General features: G+C 43.7%; 2 protein-coding genes across 5 annotated transcripts in view; one reads left to right on the forward strand and one right to left on the reverse strand.

Annotated features, from left to right (window-relative positions):
• TAOK1 (TAO kinase 1) overlaps positions 1 to 10,496 on the forward strand; it is a 158,793-nt gene extending 148,297 nt beyond the window's left edge. Inside the window, exon 20 of the mRNA XM_025476299.3 lies at positions 1,334 to 10,496. Coding sequence (XP_025332084.1) covers positions 1,334 to 1,795 — 462 coding nt within the window. The 3' untranslated portion in view covers positions 1,796 to 10,496. The remainder of the gene's footprint in view (positions 1 to 1,333) is intronic.
• ABHD15 (abhydrolase domain containing 15) lies at positions 3,047 to 20,809 on the reverse strand. Of its 4 annotated transcripts, none has more exons than XM_049114842.1 (4): positions 19,908 to 20,809; positions 17,747 to 18,268; positions 16,675 to 16,766; positions 13,544 to 15,958 (listed from the first exon to the last, which is right to left on the reverse strand). In XM_049114842.1, the coding sequence occupies exons 1-4, from the start codon at positions 20,792 to 20,794 to the stop codon at positions 15,882 to 15,884; spliced, it is 1,578 nt and encodes a 525-aa protein (XP_048970799.1). In that variant the 5' UTR covers positions 20,795 to 20,809; the 3' UTR covers positions 13,544 to 15,881. The 4 variants fall into 4 exon arrangements, with proteins under 4 accessions (XP_048970801.1, XP_048970799.1, XP_048970800.1 ...); XM_049114843.1 differs by having other exon boundaries at positions 13,544 to 16,022; XM_049114844.1 differs by lacking the exons at positions 13,544 to 15,958; positions 16,675 to 16,766 and adding an exon at positions 3,047 to 9,533.
• Between the last annotated feature and the right edge of the window lie 713 nt (positions 20,810 to 21,522).

Raw genomic sequence — 21,522 nt, forward strand, 5'->3', positions numbered from 1 at the left:
AAAATAAAAAAAAAACTGAAACTAATGTAACCCCAACTATCTGCAAATGAAAAATAATATTTTTCATATTTATTTTTCATATTTATTTATTAAATAACAAACAAACATCTTTAATTTTTAAAAAGAACTTGATCTTAGGATGCCTGGGTGGCTCAGCAGTTTAGCGCCTGCCTTTGACCCGGGGTGTGATCCTGGAATCCCAGGATCAAGTCCCATATCGGGCTTCCTGCATGGAGCCTGCTTCTCCCTCTGCCTGTGTCTCTGCCTCTCTGCCTCTCTCTCTCTCTGTCTCTCAATAAATAAACAAACAAACAGATTAATTAAAAGAACTTACACATTTTTAAAAAGATTTTATTTATTTGAGAGAGCGAGTGAGCACAAGTGGAGGCGAGGGGCAGAGGGAGATGGAGAGGGAGATGCAGACATCCTGCTGATCAGGGAGCCCACTGTGGGGCTGGATCCTGTGATCATGACCTGAGCTGAAGGGAGATGTTTAACCAACTGAGGTACCCCTGATCTTACACGTTTTAAAAATATAAATTATGTACAATTTCTACAGTACATCTCTTTAAATTTTTTCATACAATTTTTTAGTTTTTATTTATTTTTAAGTAAAAATAAAATACATTGGAGAAAAATAAAACATAAGGCTGGAACTCATGACCCTGAAATCAAGAGTCACACACTCTTCAGGGGCACCTGATGGCTCAGTCAGTTAAGTGTTGGATGTCGGACTCTTTATTTCAGCTCAGGTCATGATCTCAGAGTTGTGCGATTGAGCCCTGTGCTGGGTGTAGAGTCTGCTTAAGATTCTGTCTGTGTGCCTCTCTCTTTCTCTCTCTCTCTTTCTCTCTCTCTCTTTCTCTCTCTCTCTCTCTCTCTCCCTCCCTCCCTCCCCGTCACCCCCCCCCCCTCCTTCTCCCTCTGTCTCATCTTAAAAATAAAAACAACAACTGGGACACCTGGTGGCTCAGTGGTTGAGAGTCTGCCTTCAGCCCAGGGTGTGATCCTGGTGTCCCGGGATCAAGTCCAGCATTGAGTTCTCTGCATGAAGCCTGCTTCTCCTTCTGCCTGTGTCTCTGCCTCTCTCTTTGTGTCTCTCATGAATAAATGAATAAAATCTTTAAAAAAAAAAAAAAAGTTGGCATGCTCTTTAGACTGAACCAGCCAGACTCCCCACATCTCTTGAGTTTTTAAATGTCTGTCCATAAAGTAGCCAGAATGAACTTTTTTATGAGTTCACTTCAAAGCTCAGTAATTATTGCTTCCTAGTTTATAGATTATAAAAAATAAATCAGCTTTCTTTTTGCTTCCGTCTCCCAACCTCAAACAGATTGAAGAAGAGATGTTGGCTTTGCAGAATGAACGCACAGAACGAATACGAAGCCTGCTGGAGCGTCAAGCCAGAGAAATTGAAGCTTTTGACTCTGAAAGCATGAGACTAGGTTTTAGTAACATGGTCCTTTCCAATCTCTCCCCTGAGGCATTTAGCCACAGCTACCCGGGAGCTTCTGGTTGGTCTCACAATCCTACTGGAGGTCCAGGACCTCACTGGGGTCATCCCATGGGTGGCCCACCACAAGCTTGGGGCCATCCAATGCAAGGTGGACCCCAGCCATGGGGTCACCCTTCAGGGCCAATGCAGGGGGTACCCCGAGGTAGCAGTATGGGAGTCCGCAATAGCCCTCAGGCTCTGAGGCGGACAGCTTCTGGGGGACGGACAGAGCAGGGCATGAGCAGAAGCACGAGTGTCACTTCACAAATATCCAATGGGTCACACATGTCTTATACATAACTTAATAATTGAGAGTGGCAATTCCGCTGGAGCTGTCTGCCAAAAGAAACTGCCTACAGACATCATCACAGAAGCCTCCTCACTTGGGTACTACAGTGTGGGAGCTGAGTGCATATGGTATATTTCATTCATTTTTGTAAAGCATTCTGGTTTGTGTTTACTAATTGGGATGTTATAGTATTTGGCTGCTGGGTTTTGTTTTGTTTTTTAACTTTTGGAAAAATTTTGAAAAGGGGGAATTAATGTGTGTATGTAAAAAGAAATCAGCTAGATTGGGGGTATTTTCTGAACACTGCAAAAATGGAATGTAGCATGGTGGCTTGAGTCATCACTTTGGGGCAACCATATCCTAAGAAATTTGTGACAGGATCTGAAGTGTTTCTCCATACCCCAAATTCTTAGGAGCCACTCACAGCAGGCAGCATGTGCTGAAACAAGTGATTGTGGAAACACACCTGTATCCCCCTCACCACTGTATTTTCTTTATTAAATTGGTCTGACTTCTCAGCCTCATTTGGAGTAAAAAAGTGGAAATCCATGAACACTAAAGGGTTGCATTGACTTTTTCAGAGAGTAGAAAAAACTTAGTTCTTTTTCTGAGTGGCTGCATAGGTTTGTCAGTTTTTGTTTTTGTTTTCGTTTTGTCCGTTCAATTGTGCCTTCTTTGTGGCATGGTGAGATGGAGGTGCTTCAGGAGATAATGAGTTGTGTGGGAATTGCATCAACAGACCTGTGAGCCTTCAAAGGGGAGGCCAGAGGGTGAGAGAGGCCCCTGAAAGTTCATGTGGTGGGTATGTTCAGCAGCAGAGTGAGGAGATGAAGCCTATATATCCTAACGTTTTGTTGCTTAAACTGTGATATCTCATCCTAGCTAAGCTCTGTAACTCCCAAAACCCCAAACAGTACTTTTACTTTGTACAAAAACAAAGACATATAGCCAATACATGTCAAACGCCAGAGGCATTTGAATTATGCCATGTTTGCAAACTGCCATCCATTGAAATTCTCATCACACTACAAAGACATAATTTGATTACCACCCCCACCCCCACCCGGTTGGCTTGTGAGATTTCCTGTTTACAAGTAGAATAGCCAATTATTTAAATGTGTAGTTGCCATAGTGAACCAGGAGTCACTGAGCCAATGACTTTACCAGCTGCTGACTAATCCTCATCACCACTGTAGATTTTGCTGCATGTGCAGGTCCTTTTTTTTTTTTTTTCTGGCTGTTTTTGTTGCTGCAATACTTTACAAACTTCTAGTTCCTTGAGACTTAGTGACTGTTTGGCATCATGTTAACATCACACAATAGGAAACACCACTTCCAGAAGTCTCTAGCCTCAGTGCTAAAGTACTACTGAAAAGGAACTAGCAAGTTTGACAAATTAAAATTAAAAAAAAAAAAAAAGTAAAATAAGTTATAAGTGGTCAGGGAATCTCTTTAACGAAAGCTAACTTTTTTTTCCAGAGGGGCATATTTTGTTTGGTTTTGTGTTGTTTTGCAATGAAGGATCAACCCAATGCTAAAAGTCAGATGTTACTTGGTATTCCACAGCCAGTGTGGAAATTGAATTGAAGGTAGGTAAGAAGCTATGAGTATGACTTGAAGGAAAAACATGTCCTGTCCAGTGACAGATCAGAGTTTCTTACAAGTTATTGCCTGCCACCCACCTTGTCTTGAAGAACCCTTGCTGCTAACTCTGGGTCCTGCTTTTTATGTGGTCAGAGGGCTCCAAGTTAGAATTTTCTAAATCCTTCTCAATGATACTCTTCACCTAGACCTGACTAATGACCAAACAGTAATCTATCACTGTCGAAATCTTTGTCTCAACCAGTAAGTCTTCTCTAGGTATGTCAGCCTAATCTCCATGAATCCTCCCCTTTAGGAGTTTTGGCATTCATTTAAAGGTAACTGGAGAAAAAATTAATAATTAAATGTAAATCTTTTTAAAACCAAGATAAAAGTATAATTCACACTCAGTTTTAGTGTTCAGGTAGTGTTCAGGTAGCACTCTACTACATTGTACTTTTCACTGTGCTTAAGATCATCAGTTTTTAGGTGAACATAACATGCACTTCTAATGAAAGGGGCTTTTCATTTTCTCAATATCTTTTTTGCATTAAAATACACAGTATTTCAAACATTGAAAAATGTACCTGTTTGGAGGAAAATGATAGGAAAGGTCTTTAGAATTAAGTGTCCAAAAATGTTATGGAATTTGATACCTTTTTAAAAAACTATTATTCAGTTTGGCCCATCTGTACTACTGGAGGGGTGGAATAGGGATGCAGATGAGTTTCACATGCAAAACACTTTAAAATCCAAAATACTACCAGTGATACATGTTAAAGTCTACTTGTAGACTTAAATTAGTCGAGTTACTCAGTTCATATACTTGTAAAATTGTGATTGAATACTGACTCCAAATGTCTATCCAGTAGGGCTTTGTATCTGATTTAATTGTGTGGCAACCAGTTTTACTTGTAGGTCATGACTATACCTGGATTATTCAATTAAGTTAATTTTAATTAAAATATTTATAGTTTGCAGAAATAATTCCAATTAATTGGTTTGTGTGTGTTTGTAAGATCTAACTTCTGAAGAATCTCATACATGGTAGGAATCATCAAAGAGTAATGCTTGTAGCAGAAAAATTTGAAAGGTTTTGAAAGATTCTAAAAAAGCAGGCACTTTCTGAATCAGTGTACAAATGTCAGCATTTGATCAGATTAAGACTACCTCCTCCCCCACTGTTGGTATTCACTTGGTATATATGTATTTAAGAAAAAAGTATGGGAAACTTGTCCAGCATATCAGAAAGGGTTCCCTTCCTTTTGCACATACCTTTTCTCTTCTTATTAATATCATTCTAATCCTAGATTATAGTATCTGAAAGTATTTTCATCAATATAGATAATGTTAGCTGTAAAATGTGTTTATATTATTTTTATTTAGAGCTGCCATTCCTTTTAGTCATTTCTGTGCCTAGAGATGAATAGCCCTGCATTTGAACCACCCCACATGTATAATATCCTTGGTACCCAGGGCCAAGGATTTATTGGTGAGTTGATCTTTTTAGCATAGTCATGATTTTCAGCTGCCTAGACATCAGGTAAAGACCATTCAGTACACTAAAATGTCCTTGACACTCCCTCCTATTTTCCTCACCCCCTATCCAAAAATTGAAAACTCTATGAGTATCTTTTTCAGACCATAAGGCAGACTTTAGTAACTTTCGACTTCTTTAAGTACTAAATGTCTGGCATTTTAAACTTTTATAGAAAACATTGTGTTGGACACTGGAATAATACTGTTTATTTTCACCTGTGAAAAATATTGTACTTGAAACACCTCCTTTACATTTCTCCATGTGTGCCATTCACTAGTGGAAATAAATTGTATTATACCATGATCTACTGGCTTTTTAAAACTGTGTTAAATATGCACATTTTGGTATAGCTATTATCATTTGTATGTATATATTGTATATACATATGAGTGTCTATATGTGTGTATAGATAGGTGGATGTAACTCATACTGTACATTTCCATCAGGGCGCTTAAGGTTCTGTTATTGTGTTTGTTATTTCAGTCCTCAGTTAAGGCAAGAATGCATGTGTTTCTTCAGAATGAGTTGCTGGGTTAATATGAGAAGGTGGTCATTAGATGCAATCTTTTCTGTTTTACTCCCTTAGCACTTATGTGGGTAGAAAGAAAGTAAATTTGGAAGCATAAGTTGCAATGCAGTAAAATATTGCTGGAAGAGGAGCCAGTCAGTGTTTCTATGAGTTTGTGTTGTGATGCAGTAAAAGATAAGTGATGCAGAAAGAAATGAACTGTGGAAATCCAAAACACTGGTGGTGATTCCTCTGCAAAGACGATGAAAAGAACCAGGAAGTCACACAGTCTCCACGTGCGCAATCTAAATGTGTTTCTTAGGAGTGATGCCATTGATCCTCTTAACTCTTGTTCCTTGATTAATACTAATACTTATAAATTTTCCTAAGGACCGAAACAGCCAAGAAAGGAATTACTGCTAAAGCATCTAAGGTTCTCCTAAACTATGAGATCAACAGGAAATGGCCACTGGGAGAGAAGGATATGGTATTGGTGTGGGGCTTTCTCCCTTGAGCTGCCTCTTCTTGCTTGCTAATAGTAAGTTCTTCTTGCACCTTCCAGCCCTTCTGAGCCACTACTATTCAAGCACAGATTTGGCCCAACACAGCAACCCTTTCCTGGGAGGTTTATATGGTCCTGCGTTCTGTCCTGTGCGCACAATGTGAAGTGTTTAGTGTGTATTCAAGTCCGAAAATAATATATTTAAGGTATATAAGTGTGAATCTCCTATATAATGATGGAAGAAGAGGTTCTTGTTTCTTAGAAAACTACCATCTCTAAGGAACAAAGCCAAAACTTGGGCTGTCATCTTTGAGCTGCTTACCAACATACAGATCATCATTAAAGAGAAATGAATTCTATTTTGTTTTTCATTCATCCAACATGATCATACCCTTAACCAGGTTGTAGCATTGCCTTTAAGAAGGCATTCACTCCTAGTTAAGAACTGGAAATTTCCCATCCTCTGATTCCTTAAAGGATGAAGAGTGTGCTATATATACACTTAGCAGACTTGCCTCTTGTATGCAAGGACTACTGATTGAAGTCTATTTTGCTGTGTGTGTGGTTATGTTGTCTGCACTTTTATGAAATCACCATGATAAGCCTACATTGGAAATGATTATTCGTAAGGAAGTTTTTATTTAAACACTGTCTAGAAAAAGAAAGTGAAGCTGAGAACTCTTATGTTAATGTACATTTATATTTTCTACTGAATTCTGGGAGCCCCCTTTAAAGTCATGTTGACTAATTTTTTCCCTCATTTATATTCAAATTTCCAAAATTTCACTCACAAGGGAAGAGAACCCATTTGTCCTAACGATAGTCTTCAGATTCTAAGAAATATAAAGTAGTATGCACCTTATCTGCCTGTTGTGGGTTTCTTAAACTTGCACTTCCCTCCCACCCACCCAAAAATAGATATCCTTTAAAGAAAATAAAGGCAGAGAAAACTGGGGAGCCACTTACTATGTCACCATCACTGTTAACTGTTTCCCAGCAATCCTAACTTTTTGAAGTTTCAGAGATATTTTTTTGCGTGTATGTATGTGTCTGTTTGATTGTGTCGGGTTTATTTTTTTATTTTAAATATACAAGAGATTCCTCTTTAATAGAGAAAAAAAGTTAATCCTCTCTGAAACAGGATGCCCACTGGATATACCAACCTGGACATCTGTAGGTAGTTTGCCATGAAAAGTGGAGAGAAGAGACTTCTGAATGAATGAAAAGGGTGTCTGATGCCCAAGGATTCCCCCCTAAGTACGGGTAATTCAGCCTGCACAGTTTGCTTTTCACTCATAGTTTTTAGCAATTATGAGTGAAAAATCATGTAATTATCTGTAAATATGTAGCTAACAAATTGACCTAGTTTCTGTATTTTTTTGTTTTTGTACTAAAGTTTATAAGTCTGTGCCAGCTAGAGAGGAGTTGCTGTCATTGCTAGTTGTGGTCCTAGCATCTAATCCTGAAACCATCCTAGGTGACATTTTTAGAATTAATGCTTACATGTTGTTAAACAGAGGAAAATGAAGCTTAATTATTGGTCAGGTTTTACATCTTTTGAAGCAAAGTCATTTTTTTTTTTTTTAATGATTACATGTTTTCAATCATGAATGAGGTAGGGAGCCTCCCTCCCCCAGTGGCCATGTTTACAGATGTGTGTTTTGTCTATAAAGTGCAAGAGTTGTAATGTTTATGTAAATTATGCAGGTGATAACCTTATGGCTTGGAACTGTTTATTGGGCTCTAGCTGAATTTTCAAATGAAATGAACTATGCTAATTGCTGGCACACTGATCCCATTTCTGGAGCATTTTTCCTATTTCCAGAATTACATATGTTCCTTTGTCATTGTCCCCACTAAACCCTTCTCTGAAATGCCTTGTAGCCTGAAGTTTGAAAGTCTGGTAAACACAGATGAGGGAAATGCATTTTTAAAAATCTGTGAGTCCTCATTTTTGTGCATTCAGTACTCCTATGTTTCAGTGGCAACTCTGAGGTCAGTGGAGTTTAGAAATGAGATACCACTGTTAATGAAAAGTGTGTACTCTTTGCTTTTGCATGGCTTGGCTTAGCTTCAAAGGTGTATTAGGGCCACTTGAAAGCATGAAGACCAGTCGAGTGGGAACAGGTTTCTCTCAGTGGCACATTTTGCTTTTTCTGAGCCCTTAAATACATTGCCTCAGCATGAACATTATTGTTATTATAAATTGCACATGGTCATGGAGTGAATTATGTGATTTAAAGATGTAACTACTTAATGTTTTCAGATTCTGGCTGGTCCATGTGACTATTTGGCACATATCAAACAAACAGTGAGGGGTTGGGTGTCCTGGAACCCTTCTAACCCCCTTTTTGTCATAAACAACTATATTTAGTTTATTAAGATGTTGGCTGCCCCTGGTGTGTTGCCAGATAGCTCTTTTTTGGTACCCATTCCAAATGTGCTTCCTTGAATTTTGTAATATCAAAGAAACTACCACCCCTTCTCCCCAACATTTTATGTGTTACACCTTTTATTCCACATTAAATGGGAGTTGTGCCTACTTAGAGTGCCCCACCAATTAGTTACATATATGTGTTCTATATAATCCAAGCCAGAGACACAAGGCGGAAAAATCTAAAAAAAAAAAAAAAAAAAAAAAAAAAAATTCCACTTGAGGCCAGTAATTTATCTAACAAGATACTTTACCACATTATCTTGACACTTGATATGAGCCTAATAGGAGTTGCAGGTGGTTTCATAGGGCAAAATCCAAGTGGTGAGGATATGTGGGGTTTCTATTAGAAGATGATTTTGTTCTTATTTGACCTTTCCTTTTATGATCCTTCTCTGCTAGTTTGGAATAGGTTAATTCTCCAAATTTATTTAGTTTTGTTTTTTATCTTTTAGAGAAATTTTTACAAAAGCAATGGTCTGATGTAAATAACATTTTAAAGTAATAGTGCACATAACTTTCCCAGACTATTCCAACCAGATAATTTGTAAATGCTTTAGAGTTTTTTAAATTAACACTTGTGTTGCTAAATCCTATTTATGTAAGTCTGCTAAAATTCTTAACCCATTTAAAACTTAAAACAGACATTTAAATAATGGATGGGTTACTCTGAGCAATCTAGCTTTCAGAAGCCCCTTGTTTCAGTATATGAAAAAGATAACCTAATGCGCATTAATGAGGTTGAAGAGACTTTGAGAAATATGTATAGTGTATATTTTAAAACAGCTTTGCTTGTATTGTGAAGATTTAAAAACAAACTTGAGATTTTTAACGTAACTATTAACACAGTTTTAACATAAGTTATCCCACTGGGTTTAAGAGCATCTTGAATGTATAATCCTTTTTGTAACCCAGGTTGGTTTCTGCTTTCACCAGTCATCCAAACATATTTATGTTTTTAGTTTTATATACTCATTTCCCTTTGTTTTCCTCAACCAGCATGATTTTTTTGCACATGTATTGTAGAAATTTTTAAAAAGAAAAGTTAATACATCGTTTTCTCTGAATTTTCTTCACTTCTCTCTTCCTTTCTACTAACTCCTTACCTTAAAGGCCATATCGCTCCATTTGCATTATTTGTGCAAATGCCAGGGTTGGTTTTTATTTTTATTTTTGCTATTTACCTAAAAAAAAAAAAAAAGAAGAAAAAAAGAAAAATGCTTCAGTCAATTGCTTTTTTATTTAAAAAAGAAAAAAGAAAAGAAAAAAAGCTGTAACCTTATCATTTCTGAGTAGACCATTGAGAGATGAATGCACACCTGTAATAGCCCAAGACCAGCTTTGGTGGCTAAAGGGAATATTTTAACTAAGCAAGTTCTTTTCTAAAAGTGGTATGTATTATTCACAAATCTCTTTCAGTTATTCCCACAAGTCAGGGGTCCAGATAAAATGAGGGTTATCAGCTAACTGATATGTTATCATTGAGGTTCATCAATGAATTTGTACATTTCTAGTTCCCTTTGGTGAAGGGAAAAATGATGATTTTGCAAGACCTAGATTTTGGCTTGGTTTCTTGCCTCCTTTTTTGGCAGCCTTCATCTTCTCATCTCCCAAAGCCCTTGAGCCTGTAGGGTTTTCATGGTAGACAAAGGACTTGTGGTCTCTTAAAACGAGGACTGATATTTTGGTGAGAGATTATTGTGCTGAAAGTGATGTTCTGCCACTTTTACTGATGACTAAACTTTAAATATACACAGTCCTCTCAATTTTCGGACCAAACAGATGCCCACAGTGGAGGCTTATCAAGAGTTGCAATGGGGAAGGAGCCTCTCCCTCACTGTCAGCACCGGCTGGTTAAGGTGACTGGACAGATGTGCATTTTCCTTTTGGTAGAAATGGTCCGCAGCACTAACTGGTAAGGCTTATTGTACAGTATATTGTCAGTATTCTTCCGGTTCAACATACCTTATAGCTCATATATAACCTGTATTAATTGTATAGATTGTGCATTTAAAGCTGTTACCAAGTTGTCAGAACATAAGAGCGAAAACAAGGTCATATGTAATATTTTGTTTGTAAGTATCCTTTGTATCATAGCAAAGGAAATGTTTAAAAAAAATCAACTGTAATAAAGTAATTTTAGTACACAGAGTGTCTGCTTAGCTTTTTTTAAGTAACTTTATTTCCAAAGATAAAATGTTTTTCAATTTAGTGACTATTGGATAATCTCAGGCACTGGGCTGGGTGTTGGCTTTATTACAGAAATGTGTAAAATACGGGTAAGAATGAACTCGCTGATGTGGACATAAGCCCTTTAGTCTAATTGCCGCAGATTGCTCAGAGAATGAAGTGGCCTGTTGTATTGTGGGTGTGAGGTGATCCTACCTTAGGTTTTAATGGTTTGATGCAGGTTCTTCAGCTTTATATAGACCTGTGTTAGAGCATATATAGGTAAAACTCTCACACACATGGGCATGTGAATGTATGCAGTTCTTGAACCTTGTAAAAACTTTAAAAGGTGTTTTCACCCTTTGATGATTTGAAAATCTTATTTTCTGCCCCTGTATGGGACAAATATCTAATCTAGTGCTGTTGCTTACAACACTGTTAAAGTGACTATTTTTGTAAGAAGACTAATTTGGGGAGAAGAAGTTTCATGTCTTTTAATTTAAAAAGTTTTGGGATCCCTGGGTGGCGCAGCGGTTTGGCGCCTGCCTTTGGCCCAGGGCGCGATCCTGGAGACCCGGGATCGAATCCCACGTCGGGCTCCCGGTGCATGGAGCCTGCTTCTCCCTCTGCCTATGTCTCTGCCTCTCTTTCTCTCTCTGTGACTATCATAAAAAAAAAAAAAAAACTTAAAAAGTTTTAAGTGGGGCAGCCCCGGTGGCGCAGCGGTTTAGCGCCGCCTGCAGCCTGGGGTGTGATCCTGGAGACCCAGGATCGAGTCCCACATCGGGCTTCCTGCATGGAGCCTGCTTCTCCCTCTGCCTGTGTCTCTGCCTCTCTCTTCACTCTCTCTGAATGAATAAATAAGTAAATCTTTAAAAAAATAAAAAGTTTTAAGTGTCATTTTTTTAAAGATTTTATTTATTTTTTCATGAGAGACAGAGAGAGAGAGGCAGAGACAAAGGCAGAGGGATAAGCAGGCTCCATGCAGAGAGCCTGACGTGGGACTTGATCCCAGGTTCCCAGGATCACACCCTGGGCTGAAGGTGGCTCTAAACCGCTAAGCCACCCAGGCTGCCCTAAGTGTCATTTTAAAAAGTGTTATTGCCCACTTTATTGAATAGAATATTGTCTAAGCACTTTCAACTTTTTAACATAGCTGTTTAACTCCTAGTGTGTTGATACTGAGCTATTTTGAAATTAACATTTTATATACTGTAATTTGCCTGGGTCAAACAGCTGTGTGGGAGCCAGGATGAGATTCCAGGTCACCTATCGCCAACATCCAACATCCTTGAACTTGGAGGAACTCAAAAAAGGTTTAAGAAACAAGATTTCTTTCTGCTTTGTCCCTACATTTGGGCTTTTCAAACTATAGTGGAAGGAGAGTATCTTAAAATTGTACTTCTAGCCTGTATCCCCTATCAGCAACTCAAGACAAATGTCTAATATGTCATTGTCTAAATGCATCAAAGATACTCTGGGTTATGTTTAGAGGTCAAAGCCTATCCTACCTGACTGAAGAATTTTGAACATAAATATACTACACCATTCCACAGCCCAAGTGGTGATGAGCTAATGCTATCACTTACATCTCAAAGATGCCAGCTGCAGAACAAGGGTTTTCCTGTGTGTATGTGGCCAATTAGTGACTTTAATTGCTACTATGTCTACAGATATTTGTTCTTAATGGTAGAGGGAGACAGTTGCTGAGTGGTGAGGCTATGCAATAAATAACTTTAAGGGTGACGTTTCTAGATTAATGTGCATGGCTTCCGCACAGAGTTGTGTACTAGAGGAGCTCTGAAGACGAGTTATTTTCCCTTCTGTTATATCTTTTACATTATGAAGTCTAAAATGGGCATTATTTATACTGTCATCTCAGCCTGTGATGGACTAGGAAAAAACAAAGTATGGCATAAACTGCACTGATTTGGGTTCTGGTCTTTAGTTCTATCACTAATAATGGTGAAATCTTAAAGCCATATCTTCTCTGACCATTATTTATTAAGAACTAGGAAAGCAGATGGGTTTTGCCCAGAACAAATGAACCAGTGTGAAACCTATATTAGCTGTAACAAGATTATTGAGTATGTGTATATGCACATGTGTTTGGGAAGGAAGTGAGGATAGTTTGCCCTCAATGGGGTAACCCAGGACCCAGCTCATATAGGCCCTTCCCAACTTTGCAATGGGCTAACTGGAACTTTTGGGCCTTATTAGAATTGGGGAATACATTCTGATCTGAAAGCCGATGCCATCCCATCATAGGGGACTTTGAGCTCCAGTTGACGAACTAAGCAAACTTGGGAGAATGGGATATCACCTACTTTTACTATTCATTATATCCTAACAAACCTCTTAAATTAAGACCTATTGGGGTGCCTGGGTGGCTCAGTTGGTTAAGCGTTCCACTCTTGATTGCAGCTCAGGTCATGATCTCAGGATCCTGAGATCAAAACCCATGTCAGGCTCCCTACTCAGCAGGGAATCTGCTTCTCTTCTCACTCTGCCCTTCCCTGCCACCCTGCCCCACTTCACTCTCTAAAATAAATAAGTAAATCCTTAAAAGAAATAAGTTAGGGCCTATTTATCATCTCGTCTTTTCCTATGGAACAGTTTGTAAAATAACTTTCCCAAAGTCATACAGGTCGCAGATAAAGTAGAACCTAGAACCCACATCTCCAAGCTACTTCAGTGTTCTATACTTAATGCCCACATTACTAACTGCTCAGTGGGAAATATCTCTATGTAGGTACCATTGATGATCAGGGAATTTTGAGCTTGCTGGGAAATTATTAGCCCAGAGCAGAAGGCCTGGTTGTTGATTAAACAGCTGCCACTGGTTAGTATCAGGGGACACAAGGCTAGATGTACAGGAGTGAAGCAACAGCCGGTGAATAGAGAATGTGCCGGGAGGCGTTGTTAACTCCGCAGGTAGGTAAGCATGCGTGGCTCAGTACACATAGGACTTTAGAAGACAAATAGTGCCTTTGTTTCTGGAGATTTAAAAAATAATGACATTCCATTGTTGCAGGGAGAGTGCAATTTATTATTCAGAGGCAGAGGTTGGAGAGAAGTTTTTGTTCAACTACACTAGAGATAATAAGTACTAGGGTATTACCTTAATACACAGGAAGGCTGGAGGCAGAGGGGCTAGAGAGATTTATCTTTGATGTTAGTGTCTTTTGTTTTAATGAAATTCCACCTTTCCTTCAAATTTTTAGTTCTTCCTGGACATTTCAAAACCCTCTGGTCACTTTGGCAAGGTTATTTTAATTAAAATCTTTATGTCATCTCCCAGAATCTGGATCAGGTCTGTGATCTCCTTGATTCTCAAGCCAACCAAAAGTCTTTACAACCCACTGAGCTCATTAGCATTATTTTAGTTCACTGACTCACAGATGAGAAAAGACCTTCTATCAAATCTAGGTCACCCTTGGGACATCTGGCTGGCTTAGTCTGTAGTGCATGTGACTCTTGATCTCGGGGCTGTGAGTTCAAGCCCCACATTGAGCATAAATCTTTTTTTTTTTTTTTTTTTAAGATTTATTCATAGAGACACAGAGAGAGAGAGAGAGAGAGAGAGGCAGAGACACAGGCAGAGGGAGAAGCAGGCTCCATGCAGGAAGCCAGACATGGGCCTCTATCCTGGGTCTCCAGGATCACACCCCAGGCTGCAGGTGGCGCTAAACTGCTGTGCCACCAGGGCTGCCCCCCACGTTGAACATAGATAGAGCTTACTTAAAAAAAAAAAACTAATTTAAGACACCCTTATTTCTCGGCATATGTTCCCACCATCATGTGTGCCAAACAGCAGTCTAGCTTGCATGTCCCACCAGTGAGATGGAGATTCTTGCTTCCTGAGGTGTTCATTATGTCTTCAGGCACCCCCTGTGTATAACTTCTCCATCTTGTCTCTGCCAATGGTGGTAACTAGGGAAGATTTTTGATGCCATCCTTTGTGGCTTGGCTAGAGAATCACAAATACTCACTGGCATTCTTACCAGGTTCTACTCAAGTGGCCAATTGTATCTGCTTGTTTAAGCAGGGAGAGGAATTCATGCTGAAGTTCATTTCTAAAGGAAGATACCTTGGCACTTAGGGTGGCTGACTGACAAAAGATCTGTGGTCTAGGTGGAAGATGAGTAGACAGGAACTTCTGACTCTGGGGTAATTTTGAGGCTGTATATAAAGCCATGCTGACACTTCCTGTGTCAAGACCTTTAAAAAACAAAACAAAACAAAAAAACCCAGTACTGAAGCCTTAGAAAGGATACCTTCACTCAAAACAGAGATGATATCTCCTCAAGGTGAGGATCTGGTGCTTTGTTCTGCATACTGTCGTCTCTGGCCAAGCCACCCTAGAAACCTAGGTATAAATAACGTAAAATACTAACTCTCTAAGAGAATTAAGTTATAGTTAGCACAGTCTTAGGTCTCAGATCAGAAGCCTTCGGAGGCAGTCCTTTGCTTCCTGCATTCTGACCCAATGGGAGGGAGAGAGGACCCCGTCTCCTTCTGAGATCATGCCTCCTCTAAGCCATTGCGTTTTGGGTTTTTTTTTTCCTCTGACCACTTGAAGGTGGTTATAAATAATTAAGAGGCCAAAAGGAAGGCAAGCAAGTGAATGAGGACTGTGAGGATCGCTTAAAAGACTCAAGACCTGGAAAACCAACTTAGTCGTCCTTCCTTGGGTTGTCTTACTTTTATTTTGTTGTTTGTTTCTTGTTTCCTCAAACTCAAATTTAGGATTTTGTTCAAGGATCACATATTCTCTCAGAATAGTGTGCCTGGGTTTCTTCCAGTGGGTTTTGTATGCTTAGCTGTTCACCAAAGCAGAGCCAATACAGGTGATTCCTTCAGTGTTAGACTGAAGGTCAGGGTCACCCAAACCTGCTTGAATGGGAACTGCACATTCTTGGCAAAACTTGCTTGAAAAAGCAGCATCACTTTCATCACCATCGGAAGATGAGAAAGAAGCAGCTTCCTGAGATTGGTTATAAACTCACATGGCATGAGGGATACAGAGGAGAAATCCTTCAGGGTCTAGGGATTAGGGCCTTGGGTCCAAGGGAATGAATGGAGCCTGGGCTGTAACTGAAAGAAATATGTTACAGGTATATAGGCACACCCCACCCCTGCAAGCTTGCTTTTTTGTAGAAAAGGAGAAGACCACAATTTCTCCAAAAGCTATTACCTTAAAGAACCAGAGTCCCATGGTATCTGGCCTAGAGAAACAATCCAAAGTTCAGCCCTTGAGGGCCCCCCATAAGCCGCAGGTTAAAAGCCACTGGGCTGCTTCCCACCTTGCAGTCAGTTCTGAATGATCCTGGGGTCCTGCATGGGGAACTGCAGCACCCTAACTAATTGAAATCCCCACTGTACCAGATGCTGGGGGGAGGGCGGTTGCCAGATGTCAGCAATTCTTCCTCCACAAGCCCTGTAACAACATTGTAAACCAGCAGTAGAACGGCTTCTTTAGATTTCAGTTCTTGTTATTTCTCCTGCTCAGAAAGGGTAAAGAATGTCAGATGAGTAACGTGAAGGAGGAGGAGCAGGACATGAGGAAGGAGGGAAGTGATTTTTTTTCATGACAGGATAATGTGCCTTTAATACAATTGAGTGTTGCCTGCATTTCAAGTGAGATTCTAGGATAGTTCAGAGTTTCTTCCTATTTGATCTAGAAGAACAAGGCTGGACTAAGATTATCCAAACCTGAAGTTTCGGCCCCAGACATTCCTCATACTGAGGCATAGGACATGGATTTTGAGAAATATCTCTCCTCTTTAAAATTGCTTTGCTGTTTCTGAGGCCAGGAGGGAGCTTCCTGTCAAAACAGGTATCTTCCTAGATGATAGATTAAAATAAAACTTCAGAGCAAAGCTCTTAGCAACACATAGAACCAGATGTCCTAGTGTATTGTTTAATGGCCTAAATCAAACCAGGATATGCGAATCAATTTGTACAATGCTTTGTTTTACTCTGATCTTCAGCATTATTCCTCATAAAACCAAATACCATAAAACAAGTCACTGAGTGGCCAGGTCCAGGAAGCAGCTTTGTCTACATCTACATGGATGGCCTTTTGAATAAATTGAGCAGAAAAAGTGTGGTAATGTGAAATATTCATAAATCACTGAGTAAGCACTAACTAACCTCTTGGAACTTTTGTTTTCTCTGGTCCCAGCTGTCTCCAGGCTCCGGGAAAAAAAGCAGCTAGTCGTAGTGTCAGAAAAGAGGGAAACCAACTAGAAAATACCAAAGATACCAGGTTTATACTCTTTACCACTTAGAAAAAGCCCACATGGCAGGAGAAAAACAGCTTTAGCTAGGACTCTCTGGCGTAATCTCCAGGTACTGGAGGGAGCAGCCAGAGTGCCTGAGAGTCTGGCTCGTTGAGCCAGGGTCTGGCAGGTCCTGTGTGCAAGGACTTCCTCTTCCTAAAATTGTCCTTAAGATCTCTCTAGGCTTGAAGTCCTACCTGAAGCCCCAGATCAGCCCAACCGAGACCTGGGGAACGAGTCTGAAAGATAGGACCTCAGTCCTCCAGACACAGATGTATGCTCTGTACCTCGTCACCCTCACCAACCCAGGCTCAGGACCACACTTAACTGCCTCCAGCGCCTTTCTCACACTCACGCAAGACTGACGCACCACACCATGATCTAGGAGCTCATTTCCACAGCTGTGACAGCATGAAGTCAGCAGAGTGCCACAACCACAGAGCCCAGTGAGGGAAGTGGGACCAAGACACAAACATCCTGTCCTCACGACACTGAGTGGCTCCAATTCAAGAATCAGGGTCACAGAGCTGATTATTTATGTGGGACAGAGCTTCCCAATGACATGCGGAAACCCATTTTCCCTACAATCCTTGCAAGTGACAGAGCATTTTTCTCCTGAGTCCATAGACTCAAAGTGGTGCTATTCTTGGCTTATAAGGTCGGTGACAGGAGAGAGTGACAGTGACAGACCAGTTGCTGACCAGGAAGAGTTGGAATGTGTGGAGCTAAGCCTGAGGTAGGAGTGTCCTCAGGATAACGTGAGCACCAGCTCACTGGAAGTTCCATCTCTTTCCACAAACCAGTTTAAGAGAGAGGGGGCTGAATCGGTGGCAAAGAGCTGGCCCTGCAGTCCCCTTCCCGTGCTCACGGCCGTGTCAGGACTCTGGCATGTCCAGCCCTGTTCTTCCGTGCAGGACCGGGGGTGTTTTTGGGCCAGGTCTCACCTCGTATACGATCGTTTCCAGCTAAAGATCTCCTCCAGATGGGAAGAGGGAGAGACCTCCCGCTTCTGCAGGGTTCCCCAGCGACGCCGGCCCCCTAGGAATGAAGCCCGATGCCTGCTCAGCCCCTTCATCCTCTCTTCTGTTCGGAAGAACTCTGTCAAGGCCCGGAAGTACTCCAAAATGACCTCATGGCTCCAGGCTGGCAAGGGCTCCTGGCGCAGGAAGCCACAGTGGCCTCCGTGGTGACTGAGCAGCAGGAAGAAGTAGGGGTTGCTGTGGAAGAGTTCCGTCGGCAGAAAGTGGTCTGGGGGCCCGCACACGGGGTCGTCAGCACTACAGATACACAACACGGGCACAGCCGCCTCATCCACATCCCGGAGGGGGTCGTTGTGGTCCCAATAGGTGTCCCAGCTGATGGGGAAACTCTTGGTGTGGCAGAAGAGGGTTTCCTCAAACTCTCGCAGGGAGCGGCTCCTGAACAGTTTGTGGGTGTCCACCGTGTCCTGGAGGGCCGAGGCGTATCTGGCAGCAAGAAGTGGAACAGGGAAGGTAGGAAAGGATAGAAGAATGAGAAAATGAATTGGCAACAGAAATTATAGCAGCCTGCAGACCAGGTTTCTGGTCACAGAGGCATTCTTTGGCCATATGGTATTTTTGAATTCCATTTCGTTGTCAACACTTGAAGATTTTTTTTTTTAAGGTAATTCTATGCCCAAAGTCAGGCTCGAACTCACAACCCTGAGATAAAGAGTCATACCCTCTACTGACTGAGCCAGCCAGGAGATTTCACATAAAATGCAGGTATTTGGGTTCTCTAGGGAAATGGAAAGGTCTGGCAACATGGGCTGGCATTTCTCAGGGCAACAAGGGGGCATTTCTTCCCTCATTTCTGTGTCATGGTTCCTACCAGGCCTTGTGTTACCTGCTTAGCCCTGGGGCAGGAAATGACTTTACAGCTGCTGATCTATAGTGACAGCTCTACTCCTGCCCTCAACTCCTGACCCTCTATAGGCAACTTGCTTTGAACTGAGCCCCTCCTGGAACACCCTGGCTCAGAAATTCCAAACCTGCAGGTGACATCCCCCCTATCGTCAACATTTTACTTCAGGTTTATTAGTCTGTTTTTTATTTATTTTATTTATTTTTATAATATTAGTCTGTTTTTAAAAAGCTAACATGCTGTCTAGATAATAGCAAACAAGTGTGACATTGAGCAGTAGTACAGGTATTCCTAGAGAGGGCTGAGCAGCAGCAGAAGAGGCTCCTAGGAGTATAATTATTTTACAGGGTAAGTTGTAAAATGGGAGCCTGAGAGCCACTGCTCTGGGGAAGAGGGACATTTTTGCTCTTTCCACTTCCATGGAGAGAGCCTGGCACAGGAGGTCAGGATGGGCAGCTAGTGCTTTGAGTGAATTGATGCAGACTTAGCCAGTTGCATTTGGATGTGTGTCTCCAGCAAACATTCAAAAAGGCTTGCCCTGAGTTTTCCATCCCAAACTTCCAGGGCAGGACAGACCCTAAAGGCCCAGATTTCCTCTCCACTTCCCTCACCTTATCTTCTAGCTGGTGTTTAGGGTCAACACTGGTGGTGGTCATTTGGGGATGGAAACTAGCAATGAAGCCACATAAGAACACTTTGTCTTGGACTGCTCAAGTTCTGGGCTGCTGTGACAGCCCTTTGGGCTATTGGTGAGTTCAGGGCTTGACCTTCTCAGAGCACAATGGGGGCAAAATCACACACCAACAGATTTCTGATTCCTGTCACCTCCAGGCTCAGACACTATATAAGGAAATATTCTAGACAGATAATCAGTTGTAATTGCTTCCAGAGCCCCATTGCTGATTTGACAAACTGTGGATTAAGCGGTGAATGCCAGGGGCTGCCTCTGCTGCTGGTGGGGCAGGTGCTCAGGACACCCCGCGGCTGAGATGAGGCCCGCGGGCCCCAGGGCAAGAGTTCCTGTTCTAGCATAATGAGGCTAAGTCCGACCACGACCCTTAAATCTGCTCCCCTGGTTCTGTCTAGACTCGAGGGTTTTTGGACAGCTTCGCAAAGCGTTTGCCTCAACTGTCCTGAACCGTGTGATTCGATACGGTGTCCTCGTCAGCCCAAGACCCCTCTTTCCCACTTGGCCGCCCGCCTGCGGCCTCCGTTACCCACCTGCTGAGGGCGATCTTCTGGTGGAGCAGAAAGCCCCGCTCGTAGGGCCAGGGCAGGCCGGCCTCAAACCACTCGCGGCAGCGCAGCACCGGCGAGATGCACGCGGCGCCGGTCACATAGCTGGAGGAGCCGCACTCTCCCAGGTAGGACAGCAGAAGCGCTGAGCCGGAGCCCTCGCTCACCGCGAACAGAGGGGCAGCCGGGTGTCGGAAGCGGATGTAAGTGACCGCCTCCTTGAGGTCGGACGGGTCGCCGAAAGGCTGCAGCCGGGGGCTGACCAAAGGGCAGCCGTGGTGGCCGCGCCGGTGGAAGATGACCGGGCAGTAGCCGCGCTCCAGGGCGAGCAGACAGAGGCCGAGCACGTTGCGGGTGAGGCGCCCCCAGGCATTGGGGATCACCAGCAGCACGGCGGGAAGGCCCCCGGCGTTAGTGACCCGTCGACCCCGGGGGCAAGGGCCCACGACCCAGTCCAGGGCCACCAGCCCGTCGTCCGCCAACTGCAGGTACTCCCTGGCCAGCTCAGGCCCGGGCCCCACCGGCAGCACGAAGTGGCAGAGGGTCTGCAGGTGGGGCCCGGAGAGCCAGGAGCGCGGGAGCGGCTCCAGCGCCGTCGAGCGTCGCAAGGCGCTCAGCAGGCACCGGGCCAGCGCCGACGGTTTACAGATGAGCCTGCACCCGCCCGGCAGCGGCTCGCGCCCGTCGCTGAATCTGTCCGCGGCGCCTCCGCCGTCTGCCTCCTCCCGGTGGTCCTGGCCGAGGGCTCCCGGCGCAGCACTCGCTCCGACGGCGCGCCGCAGCCGCTGGGCCAGCAGGCCAAGCAGGGCGAGCGCGGCCAGGAGCAGGGCGAGGGCGAGGGCGAGGGCGAGGGCGGCGCCCCACGGCGGCATGGCGAGGCGGGAGAGCCCCCCGCGGGCGGCGGGCGGCGGGCGGCGGGCGGCGGGGCTGTGCCCTTGGCGAGCTCCCCGCTCTACCCGCGGCTCCGCCCGGCCGCCGGCTGCAGCCCTGGGCTCTCCTGCGCTGGGGGTGGGGGTGGGGGTGGGGGTGGGGGCGGTGGGCGCTCCGGATTGGTCGTGGCCCTGCGGGAGGCAGCCAGTTCGGGCCCGGCTCCCCTCGCCCGCCCCCCAGTCCCTCCCCAGGTCCTTTGTACAGCGATTGCGACAAGCTGGAGCAGAAGGTGAAAGGAGCCTAGGCCACACAAAAGGGCCGAGGACGCGCCAGCGAGCCGGAAGGGAGTGGGGAGGGCCGCGACCCGAGCAGTGGGGGTGTTAGCGGCCGAGAGCGGGGAGACTCGGAGACCGAGGATCGCGGCATGGGGGTGCGCATCGGAGTCCCCGCCGAGCCCTCCCCTCGGCCCCGCTCGGTGTGTAGCTGAGGGGGGGCGGGGGGACCCTGCGTCGCTGCGCCCTCCGGAGCCGCGGTGGAGAAGTAGCCAAAGAGAGACGTGAATAAACCCCAGCTCCGGGAGCAGGCTCTCGGGCTCCCGCGGGGCGGCTGCAGCTGCGGCCGGAGCCACTGGCCGCTCCTCCCTCCGGGGCTTGGCCGCGCTCTCTGACCTCGGTGTTTGTCTCGGCCCCGCGGGCACCCTCGACTGCGCAAGAGCCCGGCTGGGAGGGGG

This window comes from Canis lupus, chromosome 9, assembly GCF_003254725.2.
Source record: "Canis lupus dingo isolate Sandy chromosome 9, ASM325472v2, whole genome shotgun sequence".
In the NCBI taxonomy this organism is placed as follows: domain Eukaryota; kingdom Metazoa; phylum Chordata; class Mammalia; order Carnivora; family Canidae; genus Canis; species Canis lupus.